The sequence below is a fragment of the Terrapene carolina genome, unplaced genomic scaffold (genome assembly GCF_002925995.2).
Source record: "Terrapene carolina triunguis isolate 2854851 unplaced genomic scaffold, T_m_triunguis-2.0 Scaffold58, whole genome shotgun sequence".
Taxonomy (NCBI): domain Eukaryota; kingdom Metazoa; phylum Chordata; order Testudines; family Emydidae; genus Terrapene; species Terrapene triunguis.
Window position 1 is genome coordinate 33,973,382 of NW_020664409.1, and position 16,585 is coordinate 33,989,966.

Here is a 16,585-nt window from a genome sequence, read left to right on the forward strand (position 1 = left end):
AAATGTGTTGCAGCTTAAATGGAAGATAATTAAAAGATTCTCAATGTAAATATCATTTAACTTTCAGAGTGGCTATATGAAAATATTTAGCAGAAAGATGCTGCAAGTGAAACAAACCAGAGCCACAATTTACAAAACACAGAGAAAGAGCGCACAAGAAAACAAGCAAAGGTACGCAAGTGTCCCATTACTCACAGAAGATAAGATAGAAGAGAAATAAATAAGGAATGCAGGAAGAATCAACTAGATACAAAGAATAAGAGACAAGCATTTTATTTGTTTTTCAAAAGAACAATTTTCTGATGAGTATTTTGATAATGTATTTTCCTACAATATAGTTACTGAAATAACAAATCATTATTTTGAACACTGATAAAAGAACTGAGGTTTCCCACACTGGCACTTAACATTTTGTTGACACATTTTGGCTATCACTACAGAAAACTCTAGCTATCTGATGTTCTAAATTTATTTCTATTGTTTGGGATGCATTTTAAAAATATGTATGAAACTGATAGTAGTGAAACACTGTCTTGCTTTAAACTGAGTTAAAATGACATGATGGATATTCAACATGGAAAATCTATTTTATAATTACTTAAGTATAGTTTTATAAAAGGAAAACAAGTAGCATAAAAAGTAGTTTGTTTTAAAAAAAAGTTATCAGAGAACAGGAACATATATGTATAAATCAATCATTCAGCCATACCAATTAACTTGATTAAAATAAGGCTAACAGCATTTCAATATCCCAAGAACATCAACTAAACAAATTAGCTACAACTTTTTGTCTGTATATTTCTCCAACAAACACGATCACTGTAGGGATAATTCTGGAAAGCAGTCGGTGAGATTTAGCCATGCAAGTATTAATGCACTGCTGTGAAAATACACCCAAATATTTTCCAAACAATGTCCATATATTTTGTTGACTAAAATTAGGAAGAGTTTTGCCACCCTAATCTTCCAAAAAGGAAAATTATATTGCATGCTTTATTCCAGTGAAATGGTAACATTTCTTGCATTAATGCCTACAATAAAGACAATGTTATATAATCACTTAAAACTGGGTTACTTATCAATCATTGGAATTCTCTTTGATTCTCTTCTCCACACTCTACAAATGTTCCCCAAACCACTTGGAAGAATGCAGAGTCACTAAAATCTTGAAATTCAGATAGGCAAAGTTCACGCCAGCATTACCCTTTTACAATCAGAAATTTATTTGCATGTAAAAGCCAAGGAAATGCCCAAATCTCTGCTTCTCACATCTTCAAATATATACATATATATTTTAAAAAACCTCCAAAAAAACCTCTTTGCTCTCTGACTCAACATTCAATAATTTCCTAGCAGGGAATATATTTTCCTCAATCTCTACAGCAGTCACACTTAAGAAGTTTCTTCTGTTTTGAAATATATTGTTCCTGTTGTATTTCCAATTAAGCAAGAATGAATATCACTAAAATTGGTGTGATTTCTGAAAATGTAAAAAAAGTTAGAGGTTCAATCCTCAGCTGCAAAATAGAGTAATAGCTGTCATGAAGATGAATTATAGTGACTGAAGTAGTTCAAAGAAAGGACTAGTAAAGTTCCTGAGGAAGTAAGCTAAGGCTCTTTAAGGGGAATTTGAAAAGTCTGAAAGATCTGCTATTTCCAACTGATTTGAAGAAGAGTGACACTGAGGTTGTGCCCATAAGGACACTGATTGTGAGCAAATTACACAGGCTTCTGTTTCAGCATGTGGCCTGAGTTCCTTGTCAAAGTAACTAGAGAAAGACTGGGATATTTACAACCTTGCTTTGAATTGGTTGATGTTCTTTTCTGTGCACCCTCTGACAGATCTGTTCCAGTGTGCAAAGTACATTTGTATAGGGAATGGTTTTCAAGCTACAAAGAAGCACCTTGCAATGAAGATATGTGCTCCTCAATGTCCGGCTTTTCTAGGAGGCTCAAGATTCCTCACTTTCTAATAGGCTCTTGAAGGAGTACACATTTCCTCTCAGTTAGAGACACTGATGGTGTCACATGGGTTTCTTTAGACTTTCATTTATTGTCCTGTTTTAATTTGATTTAACTGATTGCCAGTTAACTTAACCAACACAATTGTTAATGCAGGTCTAGTCACTCCACAAACATTTGATCCAGGACAGAAATATCCTGAAGAAGTAGCTCAGAAAATATGGGATGTCTGGGCCAATGTGGAATAGTCATCTCACAGTTCTGCTAGACAGTCTGCCTTCATATTAAGGATACCCTACAGGTGCCTGGCTCTGAATGATAGAACATGTTTCTGCCAATCTGAACAGAAAAAGCCTTCCTGGTGCAACCATGTCCCTAGTATGCATTAAGAAGTGCCATGAAGGAATAAGGCTCCTTGAAAAAGACCTGGATATTACTGACAGTTTTGAAACAACAGGAGAGTTCCTAGAATCTGACACAAGGGGAGACATATTTCTACATGGATATGACGACTGTAGGAGTCACACCACCAGCAGATTTGGGAAAGGTTTAACATCAAATATACCAATATCCTGAAGATGTTCCTGGAACAAATACAGCAGACATATACCCTTTAGGTTTTAAAAAGTCTGACTATTTTACAGTCTGAATTGTGCTAGAAGCCAGAAGACTTATTACGCAGTGCAGCAGTTGTGAAGATTTTGACACACCCTTAACTGACTAAACACATTCTAGAAAAGGTATATAATTTAAAATCAACATTAAAATAAAAAACAAAAATTAACTAAGGGAAGACATGACACCAGTGCAGACAAAGGGGAAGGAGGCTACTCTCTAGAAGCATTCACTAATGATTGTTACATACCTGAAATTCAAGATTTCAACCATTTAAAGATGTTTGGGAAAACTGCAGTGTGAAGATCTAGGCAGCGGAAAGTGCATCAATAGGAAAAGAGACATGCCTAAAATGTTTCTTTTAAATTACTCATCCATTGAGGTTGTATGATCATGTGTAAACCAATATCCCTTGTCTAAAATGCTCTTGATGACATAGGTCCTAGCCTTATTTACAGATATTTAGATTTATTTTGCTGCTGTGTATTCAGATTTTAAAGTCACATGACAAGCATATTTATTACTAATCTCATAAGGAAAATTATATCACTGTATATAGAAAATAAGCCTTATACCTTATAGGCATTTTGCAGCACAGCATATTATTTTTGAATGTTGTTCTGTAGCAAAATAAATCTTGTGTGCTCGCATAACAGAGATCGGGTTATACTCTTGCAGCACCACAAAAAGTAATCAGTATCTGCAACAGCAGTTCTCAAACTGCAGTCCATGAACTACATGCTCATGGTCTGCAAAGAGATGATTAGTAACATGATGTTATCTCTCTTTGTTTTCATCTACTGAATCACAACATATAGTTAAAAATGCATTAAATATTTTCCTAACATTAACTTTCCAGGGAGGCAATTTTTGTCATTTACACAGTGATGCTATGTGAACTATAGGGGAGGTGGTCCATAAGGCAATTTTGCATCACAATATGGTCTACACTATGAAAAGTTTTGACATTCCTCATTTACAACACATATCACATCCATTATATTCACACAGTGCAGCAACAATAATGACAGCTGTAAAGATGGTCTCTTCCACTAAATGGAAGTGATGGCTCTAACCTGGGAAGACGGATTTCAGATGAAATGAAGACAGTCCTCTATACAAAGCTAGCCAAGCTATGAAATCCCTACCTGGCCTCCAACATAAAAAGCTAACACTATTATCCTGCATTCAGGACTTCAACAAAAGAATAAGTAATTTTTTTTTAAAACAATAGTTAAAATAATGGAGAGGGGATGCAGAAAGGGTAAGGAAGAAGCCATTTTAAAAGGTGATGGCCAACAATTTCTAAGACTAAGTGTATATACAAAAGACAAGTTGTCCAAATGCATAATTCTCTTACCTGTAAGGTTTCCATCAGTTTCGTCTGGCTGGAGGCTGGCAACACTGGTAGAGTCCATTCCTTGCTGAAGGTCCAAAAGTTTACTACGCAATTGTTCTATATCACTCTCTTTACTATCCAGCTGCATCTGAAGCTCATTCCTGTATGTTGACTCTTCTACTAGTTGCTGTATTTACATATACACAGTAAGCATATGATCCAAAGAGAACATGGAAACAAAATAATAAGGTATTTAAAAAATGAGGAATGAATTATGATGGATTACAAGCTTTCAGTAAATCTATGGATTAATTTGGTAACATTACTATTCATTTGGAATCTTAATATTGTATTACAATAATAGAATTATCTGAATTGGTTTGGGCTTTTGTTTGAAATTAAAATATGCTAATTAAGCAATCAGCCCAGTTATCAAGGACTTGTGGGAATACATTAAATTAGGAAATAGTCTAATTAATTTCATTAATCAATGTTTTTCTTAAAAAGAATGTCTCCAAATATTAAATCAAGCCATTTAAAGACTAAATTAGAGCAATAATAATTTCTTTAATTTGTAATAAAGCAAGCTAAAGACCACATAAGGGGAATTTTATACTAGAAAATACCAATTTACATCTGTAAACTATTTCCAATTGTTTTGCAAAAAAACAAACTATATTATTTATATAATTTTTTTCCACTGTTCAGTCAGTCAAATGCATGGCATTGGATTTGTTCCCTGGAAATTGTCACAATGAAATGGGTCTATAAAGTAAATTCTACTGTATTAGAAAACGTAATCACAGTGTTTTGGACAGGAAAAAAAATGTGTCTTCTAGTACATATATCTGGTTCATATCTGTTACTTTTAAAGAAGATAATGTCTGCACTATCTTTCCCTTTGGACTAGATCACAGACTACCACGAAAAAGGAAAAGGTTTTACCGCTTGCATTTCATTGAGCTCCTTCTGGTATTTCACTACCATCTGATTGTATTTCTCTTTTTCTTGATTAAGCTCCAGTTGTAGCTTTCGGTTTTCCTTTTCTTTTTTCCTCAAATCTTGTATATTAGCTTTCTTTCTGTCTATTTTAAAATCTTTCCGATTCATTATCTCAGCCAATTTGTTCACAGCCTGTACAAAAAAAGTACACGAATTAAGAGAGATGCTATATCAGGGGTCGGAAACCTTTCAGAAGTGGTGTGCCAAGTCTTCATTTATTCACTGTAATTTAAGGTTTTGCGTGCCGGTAATACATTTTAATGTTTTTTAGAAGGTCTCTCTCTACAAGTCTATATATTATATAACTAAACTAGTGTTGTATTGTAAAATAAACAAGGTTTTCAAAATGTTTAAGAAGCTTCATTTAAAATTAAATTAAAATGTTGATCTTATTCCACCGGCCCGCTCAGCCCACTGCTGGTCTGGGGTTCTGTTCACCTAGGCCGGCAGCGGGCTGTGCGGGGCCGGCGGCCAGGACTCCAGACCGGCAGTGGGCTGAGCGGCTCAGCCCACTGCCGCTCAGGGGTTCCATCCTTCAGTGGGTACCTACCTTCTCCCTGGTTCTGGCCCATTCCTTTCCTCTCCCTGCACTGAGCTGAGGGTGGGAGTGCACTGAGCACAGGGCTGGGGGTGAAGGGTCTGGCCAGAAGCTAGAATGAGGGAGGGGGCTCAGGGTTGGGGCAGGAGGTTTTGGTGTGGGGCACTTACCTGGGCAGCTCCCATTTGGTGCGAGGTGTGCAGGTGGGAATGTGTGTGCACACACACACAGGAACTCCCATTTGGTGCTCAGGGTGGGGATGTGGGGGGTGCATGGGGTGTGGGGGGGCTGGGCATGTGGGGGGGTGCCAGAGTCAGGGCTGGGGTCATGGGGGGGTGAAGGAGTCAAGCAGAGGGCTGGGTGTGTATGGGGGGGTACAGGGCTCAGGGCAGGGGCCTGGGGTGTGTGCGGGGCTGAGGGTTGGGTGTATGTGAAAGGGGGTCAGGGCTCAGGGCAGAAGGCTGGGGTGTGTGTGTGTGTGTGTGGGGGGGGGGGGGCGGAGAGGGGGGGGGGGGGGGGGGTGCCTCTATTCCATCCCCTCTCTTCCCCAAGGCCCTGCCCCCGCTTCTTCTCTGCAGACCCCGGGATGCCCATGCCCCATCCAACCCCCCTACTCCCTGACTGCCCCCTCCAGAGACCCCCCCCCGCCCAGGATCCCACCCCCTATCCAACCCCCTCCCCCCCCAGGTTCCCTGTCCCCTGACTACCCCCCCTTATCCAGCTCCCCCGGCCCCCTTACCATGAGGCTCCTAGCAGCATGTTCTGCTCCGCGCAGAGCCAGACACGCTGCCCCGCGGGAGCAGGCAGCCCCACCCCTCAGAGCGCTGCGCGCGCAGCAGCAATGCTCCAGGGGAGGGGGAAAGGCGGGGGAGGGGCCAGCGGCTTGCTGCGCTCAGCCAAGTGCTTCGGCCCAGGAGCGCACACCCTGCGGCTTGCCGCGCCGGGAGAGTGGGGCCATTTGGCAGGGTGTGCCTGGGCACACCCCGTGCGCACGCCTATGATTCTGTCCCCCTACCCCCGCAGGGGAGGGGGCGGCGGAGAAGAGTGGGCCAGACCGGGCTGGATTTTTAATGGCACACTGCTCCGGCAGGCATGCGTGCGTGCCATAGGTTGTCGATCCCTGTGCTATATACATAAGCTTTTGTAAAGAACATAGAAGTTTCTCTTGGGTTACAGAAGTCCACGTTATATTTCAGCACGACATCATATTGAAGACATGCATATAGAACTCCCTGCCTTTCTATCCCCTTGTTACTGCAGCTGTCAAACTGACTGCTAAAATACATACATTTCAGTAAGAAAAAGTAGAAATAAGAGAGCAGTAAAATGTAACATTTCCAATTTTGGAATAGATTTTTTTTTAAATGAGCTGAGACCATGTTTAAGAAAAGAAGTGTAGATTTCCCAGAAAATAATTAATTATAGAAGTGAATGCACTGGCTACAAAAAAGCTCCTATTAACATGTTGTTGTCTGTGGGTCTGATCCTGCAAACCCTTACTCTCTTGAACATTCCTTAATCAAGTGAAAAGTTTACAGGATCAGAACCTATGCTTTTAGCTATAAAATTACACTAATACAAATTTAAGATTTATAGATCATCACTAATACAAATTTCATCTAGCTATAGTACTGAGAAGTAATCACACAAAGTAATTCATTAAAATTTGAAAGCTATTTTTCTGGTATGCCACAATGAAGTCAACATGCTCATATTAAAATATCTAAAAATTAATACCTGTGTTTTAAGAGTTCTTTCAGTGTGAAGATTCTTCTCATAATGCATTCTAATAGTGTTGATTTCCTCTTCTTTCTTCAATTTAAATTCTGTTAAAAAATACCATTAAACTTTCTAAGATATATATTTTATGGCAAGAAAATTTTTAAAGGTCATTCATTTCTCCATAGTATGTGGGTTTTTTCCATCTTACTGTTCTTTGACTTTGCATACAAATATAGACATTTTGTAACCATAAAGACCATTTATTTAATGATACTGGAATATCATAAATATCTCACCACAGAATATTGTAGATAGATAGATAGTGCAATGGTAAAAAGCATATTTTTTATAGATAGATAGATAGATATAGCTCCTAACATACTGTTACAGCATTTTTGACCACTGCTGTACACTGAGCAGAAGTTTTCAGAGAACTGTCCACAGTGACTCCAAGATCTCTTTCTTGGGTGGTAACAATAAATTTAGAACCCATCAGTGTATATGTATAGTTGGAATTATTTTTTCCAATATGCATTACTTTTCATTTATCAATGTTGAATTTCATCTGATATTTTGTTGCCTAGTGATACCATTTTGTGATATCCTTCCAAAGTCTGCTTTGGACTTAACTATCTTGAATAACTCTCCATCATTTGCAAACTTTGCCACTTCACTGTTCATCCCCTTTTCCAGATCATTTATGAATATGCTGAACAGCACAGATCCCAGTACAGATACTTATGGGGACACTGCTGTTCACCTCTCCCCATTGTGAAAACTGACCATTTAGCCATACCCTTTGTTTCCTATCTTTCAACCAGTTACTGATCCATGAAAGGACCTTCCATCTGATCCCATGACTACTTAGTTTCCTTAAGAGCCTTTGGTGAGGAATCTTAAAGGCTATCTGAAAAGTCCAAATGTACTATATCAACTGGATCACAATTCTCCACATGCTTGTTGATTCCCCTCAAAGAATTCTAATAGATTGGTGAGGCATGACTTCCTTACAAAAGCTGTGTCGACTCTTCCCCAGCAAATCATGTTTATCTACATGTCTGATAATTCTGTTCTTTACTATAGTTTGTACCAATATGCCTGGTACTGAAGTTATGCTCACTGTCCTTTAAATGCCAGGATCTCCTCTGAAGCCCTTTTTAAAAATTGGTGTTACATCAGCTACCTTCCAGTCCTCTGATTCAAAGGCTGATTTCAGTGATAGCTTACATACTACAGTTGTTAGTTCTGCAATTTCATATCTGAGTTCCTTCAGAACTCTTGGATGAATACCATCTGGTCCTGGTGACTTATTACTGTTTAGTTTTTCAATTTGGTCTAAAACCTCTTCTATTAACACCTCAATTTGGGACACTACTTCAGATCTGTCACCCCAAAAGAATAGCTCTGATGTGGATATCTCCCCCACATTCTCTGCAGTGAAGACCGATCCAAATAATTCATTAAGCTTTTCTACAATGGCTTTGTCTTAGTTGAGTGCTCCTTTAACACCTTTAGTAAAATCCAATATACACCTTTACCCCGATATAACGCTGTCCTCGGGAGCCAAAAAATCTTACCACATTATACGGGAAACCATGTTATATCGAACTTGCTTTAATCTGCCGGAGCACGCAGCTCTGCCCCCCTGGAGCACTGCTTTACCGCATTATATCCAAATTTGTATTATATCGGGTCGCGTTATATCGGGGTAGAGGTGTAGCTCCAATTAATTTTATCTTCTGCATAAGGATCAGTACTGGCATTTCTTTCCTAACAGTCCCAGAAAAGAGAACAACCAAAGGATCTGATGAATATTGTTCCTCTACCTCTGCCATAATCTCCCACAAACTAATCAATAGTCCAAGTATGGGCATACTTGGACCCCCATTTTTCTGAGGTAAGCTGCTACAACAACTAGAAACTTTGCAAATAGTCTGGCAGTGGCTGATTGGTACACTGCTCTCGATCTTCAGGACACATTCCCTTATCACAATCCACCCATTCCACAGATGATATTTGACGTTTGTGGTTGGCAATTACCATTCAGCCAATCAGTCTAGGGATGCAATGATAGTGGCTAGGGATACCATTCTGAACTTGATCTTCCTGAGGTAAGTGTTTACTCTTCTAGTTCTAGGGCAGGCCAAAGTCCTTCTCGTATTCTTGGAGATGAAGAAGGACCTGAAGTAAAACACCCTCCCTTTGAGGTGAAGCAGGACCTCTATTGTGCCAAGAGCTAGAAGTGATTGAACATCTTGGTCTAACAAGCTCTTGTGAGGGGGTCCCTGAATAGGAACAGGGAAGGTGGGAGATGTTGAGTATGGACTGAAATTAAATCTCATATCCCACTCCTATGATTTCCAATACCCATCCATCCCTTGTTATATTAGTCCAGAAATAGTGGAAATGAGACAGGTGGTCCCCAAAGGGAGGAGATGGGATAGCTAGATCCATAATAACTTGTAAACTATTCCTGGGTGAGCCTCAATAATGAAGACCGGTGAGATTAAGTCCCTGCTGATAAGAATTTTCTTCCACAAACTTCTGTTGTTTCCTTTGAGCATCCGTTTGTCAGTACTGATAGTAAGCAGGCTGCCTGTGGTAAGCTTGTGGTCTCAAATGCTTATGTTTGGGAGCTGGCGTGTATACTCTCAAAGACCTGAGGGTTGTTCTGAAATGGAAATACACCTGACCTTGGATCAGAAGCAGAAAATGCACTGCTGAGGCTGCTGTTGGCTGTCAAACCACCTAAAGGACACAAGAGGCTCTGATGCATCTCCCTGCCAGTGTGAAGCTCACCTCTCAACCTTCAAATCTGCTAGTATGTGACACCAGCAAACAAAATGTGGGACAAATGACTGAAATACGAAACATTATTTTGGTGATTCAAAGTATAATGTACAGATTATTGTGCTCTTGACTGTGCCTGCAGTGACCCTGCATACCTCTCTGCTACTGTATTTTAAAAATGAGAGGGAGAGATGTGTGCGCAGCAACTCATACTTGATTGTATTCTAGGTTTAGAACCTTAGCCAACAATAACGGTAGCGAAGAGCATGGGAATATAAACAACATACTAGAGGTATGATTTAAAGTCAAGGTATACTTTCCAGCTCAGAGAATTTGCAAACCTGCCAAAAGTAATGGTTTTGGAATGCTTATTATTCTCTCTGTAATAAATCTATTTTTCATCCAACCACCATGAAAAATTCAAACACTCAAAAGAGCTTACATTTTAGGTTTTGATTTTTGCCATTTTTATGATATGTTTACAAAACAAAGGTTTAAAAGTCTTGTCAAAACAAAAACTCAAATGCAGCCTTAACTATGGTGTCATGACCAGCTCTGGCAAAACAAAACAAAAAATTCATACAATACTTTTCAAAGCTCCATGGAAATTTAAGTGCCATCATGAAGATTAGTAGACATGGAATATGAAGAAGAATATTTGTTTATTTCTGGTCTGTGATTGATTGATTTTCTTTCCTCAGATCATGTTTAACAACATATTCTGATATAATATTAAGCTAAATGCACTAAGCTTATTATTATTATGTATGCTTTGTAATCATAAATTATTCTTTACATGAGAGGGTGGGATTTGCAATCTCTCTCTGCACAAATGAAATGGGCTGGGGATTTGGCCCACAAAACCAGCATATTCAGGCAAGCGTGATAACTTTTCACTAGCTCCAGGCTCCCCACAGCCTTCTCTCATCCTCATGGCAGTACAGGCTCCCTCAACAGCTGCATCCACCTGAAATCCCTAGGAGCAGAAAAGGGATCACATGTCCCCCATCACATGGGAGGGAGGAAGTAATTAATTTCATGCTGACAGCGTGCAAAAGATTATAAGGTCCTTAATACTGAAGGAAAAAATTGCCCAAACTGGTTTTCAAGTCTGCAACAGCAAACACATATTTCTCTGTAATCAGTTCTGCATCATCATAACATAATTTAAAACTCAAAACATGCCATACCTTCCTCCTGTTTCTTATTTTTTTCAATGAGCTCTGCATTTTCTTTTGTTAGAGACTCAACATCATTGGTTAATGTATTATTTGTTTCTTCCAGCTAAATGAAAACAAACAAATTTTAAAACAAAGCATTTGCTATACATCCTACTCATATTCAAAACTGCATTTAATATTATATCAATAATAGTATTCCACACAGAATTACCATTGTTAGATTACATACTTACTCATCTGTTCATACTTCAAAACTGTACATAAAATTCTAGATATTTTACTTCTGATCCCTCTTTCTTTCACAAAGACACTGAGTATACAACTATCTCTAAGAAAAGGACTAGATCTATTTTTATGATCCATGCAGTGTTGAGCACATTTTCAGTGAGCAATAAATAATAACCACCAGAATTTAAGGAATTAAGCAGAACTTCAGTGTTACTTAGTACAGCAGCTTTCAGTAAATTTTTAGGAACTTCTATGTAAACGATAACACGTAGCTACCTACAATTGAATCCAGAGAATCAGTTGCTAGTTACGAAATTCCAAGATTTCAGGCTTTCCATAATTATTTAATATCACTCTCCGTCCATGGAATTTACATTTGAGTAGTGTTATATATCATGGAAAAGAGACAGGCACAGATGGATAAAAAGAAAAGATTTGCTTTTTGTCAAATGGTGCTCACAGGACTTGTGAAATGAACTGTAGGGGGAAATTAATATCATTTGCCTATATTAGCTCCCAATCAGGATCATTTTGCTGGATGCTATACAAACATATTAAAAGACAAAAAGAATACAGTTGTGTTCAGTAAGCAAGTTTTGTTTGAAACCTACAGAAATACACTGAATGATTGTGTGTTGAGTTATGTAAACAACAATATCTGAAGTTGACAATTTATGGGTAGGAAGTCCCTACTTAGATTCCACATTGATGCAGTTATTTAAAATAGTCTCAAATGAAAATGGGGCATTCTGGAAAGTGAAAGGTTATTTCATGGGGCTATTGCACATGTAACATTACTGCATCAAATGTTACTTATTACTAAAATAAATAATTTAATGTGGGGATGTAAAGCGCATAATAGCATGCAAGAAAAACAATGCATTTTGGTCATCATGCGCAAAGTTTTACTGCGGGTTTATGTTAGGCAGTATCTGAGTGCCTCTGCATGCAGGAAGCCAAAGAGGAAGAACACAGTTTAAAAGTATTATAAAACAGAAATATTACACTGCAAATTAATAGGGTTTGAGAGTAAAAACTCTTGGTTAACACATTACTTTAAATGTAATGCAAAAATTAAATGGTTGCTCTCTGAAGTTGAGACTTCCCAGCTTGTATATTTTGATTTAAAAATATTTGCCTGGAAAAAAACCCAGCATCTTTCAAATGCTTTCTGAATGAGGAAAGTGATTATGTAGTCAGATCCCTGAGTACACTATTAAAGAAACTGATGATTTTTAAAAAAAGATAGTGAGGGATGGTGGACAGATTGGAAGATATTGTGCTTGATTTTCAACTTGGCCTCAATCCAGACTCTCTTTTTGTGTCCACATTTATTTGGGAGCTCAAATAATGTAATTTATCAAATAAATGTCTAAGTACCTGAATGTGCCCTCAGATCAGATACTCAGATATCTAAGTGGCAGCAATTAAGTGCACAAATAACTGCAGATGCAAAATTGCCTCAATTTGCACGCATAAAGATGCTGGACTTTAAAGACCTGTCTCTAAATTTATATATACACCTCTACCCCAATATAATGCTGTCCTCAGGAGCTAAAAAATCTTACCGCGTTATAGGTGAAACCGCGTTATATCGAACTTGCTTTGATCCACCGGAACATGCAGCCCCCCCCACCCCGGAGCGCTGCTTTATTGCGTTATATCCGAATTCGTGTTATTTTGGGTCGCGTTATATTGGGGTAGAGGTGTGTATATATATATATATATATATATATATATATATACACACACACACACACACACACACACACACACACACACACACACACACACACACTTTTAGTTATAGTTTTAATGTTTGTTGGTTTTTTGACAATAAAGCCACTTTTTATACGTTTAAATAATAACAACTTACCCGGCTTACAATGTTGTCCTTATCGGTAATTTCTTGTCTATTTCTTGAAGCTGCTTTCTTGCTCTCCTGAGTCAATTCAAAATACTGTTCTTCCAGGAGACCTCGGGCCAACTGCTCTGATTCAGCTTTGGTTTCAGCCAGATCCAACTGTGCAGCAAGAGTTTCTCTATAACAGAATGTTAAGATCTTATGTTTCCTATGGAAAATACTTAACATTTGCAGGGAGAACAAACGAGCCCAGACTGTACTTTTCAGTGCATCATTTTTTAAAAATATTGCCTTTAAAGGATCGAGGGAAGCAAATAGCTCTACATTAAAAAGGTAGATGACACTTATGTAATGCACTACAAAAGACATAGGTCCTGTCCATACCAGCACTTGATGATATGTTTGAAAACTTTTTCAGCCACGGTTATCGCATAACAGTTGTTACATGTCTAGCATTCACAGTTAATGAAGTTAAAGACTGCTCAGATATGCTCTATACTGTTTGTGTAGCACAATTTTTTGCAACAGTGTTGTCTAAGGGTCCACCTGCACTACAAATGCAGCCATACTGGGAGGTTAAAACACAGTTGGCCCCTGTAAGCTAGGGTCCCTTTGGTGCCAACTGGTAGAGGGCACAGTGGGTGCATATGATTTTACAGGGATCCCCTGAATCAGATATATGCATAATAGCTCACCGAAGAGTGGCATGCAAAATCTCTCCCAAGAGCTAGAAGCCCACTGGTTGCCATAATCACTGCGAAATGTATGTACACGTAGTACACTAAAAATTATGTTGTTAAGGTCTTGGAGTTATGGCAGGTCACCAGGAGGTGACACACCATGAAGATGTTCCTTTCAGGTAGGAGGTAACTGACACCAATCTCCATGCCTGGCCATTTGTTTATTATATGCCTACTATACGCATGGACCAAGTATGAATGGAGTGATTGCAAAAATCTACAAGAGAGGCAATCTACAGGAAGCAATGAACAGGATGAGGGGTGTCCTCTTTATGAATAAAGACAAAATATTTGTCTAGTATACCTTGGGGTGCAAATGAATACATTGAATCCTTCATCTAGGAGGCAAATTGACAGCGTGCTTGTCTCATGAAAGGTGCATCACAGCCAGCCTGGCTGTAAAGCACTGCAAGGATTTTGGGTGAGCAATACTCTAAAATTAAGGAGATACTCTAATGTCTTAAGTCTAGGCTCTTGAATGCGTGTTATGAATTTATTTTATATATGTAACTATTTTGTTTCCAATACTTCTAATTGCTACTACTTGAATCTCTAGGCTTTGTTAAATAGATATATTTACAGTGAAATCAAGAATAAGTTTAAGTGCTGAGCAGTGATCCAAGATGGAACTTGTAAGCTGGGGTGTACTATTTCTCTGGAAGCAGTGAATCTGTGGAAACTGTGAGAGTGCCCAGCAGACAAGGGGCTGGATACTTCAGGGAGACATTTGGAGAGTTCAAGGGCTGAGGGTGTGCCAATCGGTAACCTAGAGAGTGACAGTGGGGCCTGCAGGGCCCAGAGAGCAGTTTTTGTGTTGCCAATGGCCAGTGGAGTTAGGGAGCTGACCCACAGCTGGCACAGTACAAGGATTTCTCATGTTAAGGGAAGGTAGGACAGAGAGCCCCTAGCGTAGACAGGCAACAATTAGACAGAATCAGTTTGGAATAGCTCATGTATAAATCTAATTAAAAATGCATACAACATATATTATGCTGAAGGCGTGTGGGAATAAAAAGCCCCCATAAGACAACAAAAAATAAATGGGAATGAGAAAGGGAGAGAGGAAACACAGAAAGGGCTAAAGGGAGTGTCTCTTCCCTTCTCCCCAACTTGGGGAATTGAGACTCTCCTACATTTTCTTGCTCAGGGCTGTGATTGGCTGATATTCTCTCCTTATATCATATTTAACAACATGGTGACTTCTCTCTCCTTCCTTTCCTTCTTCCCAAATCCACAGTGAACATTGTTTTTAACATGCTCTCATTTACTCTTAAGACTTGTCTGCAATACTGATGCAGACCAATGACCATGCTTGTCAAGTACCACAAGTTCTGTACTACAGACAGGGGCAAAACCACCACTTTTTGAATAAAAATTATGAAATGGACAGGCCTAATTCTGCATACCTAGAAGAACAAATTACTGAATGGGAAACAGTTTTAAGTAATAGTCTTTCATAAGTTTTGAAATACTGTAAACTGTATATTCTTTAATTATTTGAAACGGTCCACAAAATTGGATAAACTTAATTGGTTTGGTTGTAGTTAGATCTACACATTTAAAATGAGCTTTCAAATGAGTATTATCTTCATTAAAATTCTTTGTCTGAAAACCGTTTATTGGCTCAAAAACTACATGCAATTACCAGGCTAACAACATTTTTGGAGGAGGGGCGTGAGTCTTACAAATAAAATTATGAATACAACAAAACAAACAATTTTTCAAAATGTCAGACATTTCTAAACTCTCAGGATGAATAATCTTTCTCTCCAAAAACCCCAAACCTAGTCCAAGAAAATAAACATAAACCCTGACTCCATTCTTAATCATCCATCAATATAAGTAACATCCTATGTATTCACCATATTACAAGACCTGTTATACTTTTTATAAGTAGTCATTTCTCAGCATTACTGCAGGGAAAAATTTTTTTTTTATCCTGGATTCAGGGCTTCAAGATTGATACCACACTACTGTATAAGGTAAACATATTTCTGCTTGAAAATATAAAATGGACATACTTTTCATTTTGCAATTCCTGTATTTTCCTTTGAGTTTCTTTATTCTTCTCCTCAATTTCTTCTTTAAGCTCCTTAACCTGAGTTTTGTAAAGTGTCTGTAAGGGAAGTATTAGAAAGAAATCATAATTCAAATCCTTCCTTAAAACTCTCCTTTGCTGTGATTCCTATAAAAAAATTTCACAACGGTTAGACAGCTGGTACACTGATATCACTTCTGATCATGCTGACTAATAATATTGTCTCATTGTTTCCTTGTACTCCCCCGTCTGTCTGTATCCATCTGTTGTTTCATGTTTTATACTTAGATGGCAAGCTCTTGGGAGCAGAAACTATAGTTTTGTTCTGTTTGTACATGGCATAATACAATGGAGTCCTGGTCCACGACTGGGACTCCTAGATACCAGGGTAATAAAAATATTAAAAACAGTAATAATCCTCTAAGCTTAAAAGAAACATTTTACTCTGAAAAAATATGGCTACGAATTCAGATCATACTGATTAATATTCCTTCGTTTAATTACATGAGTTCATGAAACCTTCAAAGGAAGGTTTGAAACCTAGAAGCCTCTGGTAATTGGCTGAG

General features: G+C 38.4%; 1 protein-coding gene across 2 annotated transcripts in view; it reads right to left on the minus strand.

Annotated features, from left to right (window-relative positions):
• The window catches only part of ROCK1 (Rho associated coiled-coil containing protein kinase 1), a 178,554-nt gene that overhangs the window by 27,878 nt on the left and 134,091 nt on the right, over positions 1-16,585 (minus strand). For both annotated transcript variants that reach the window (XM_024210773.3, XM_024210772.3), the window contains exons 22-27: positions 16,003-16,097; positions 13,254-13,419; positions 11,159-11,252; positions 7,194-7,282; positions 4,862-5,050; positions 3,938-4,103 (exon numbers count right to left, since the gene is read on the minus strand). In XM_024210773.3, the coding sequence (XP_024066541.2) occupies positions 3,938-4,103; positions 4,862-5,050; positions 7,194-7,282; positions 11,159-11,252; positions 13,254-13,419; positions 16,003-16,097 (799 nt within the window). The remainder of the gene's footprint in view (positions 1-3,937; positions 4,104-4,861; positions 5,051-7,193; positions 7,283-11,158; positions 11,253-13,253; positions 13,420-16,002; positions 16,098-16,585) is intronic.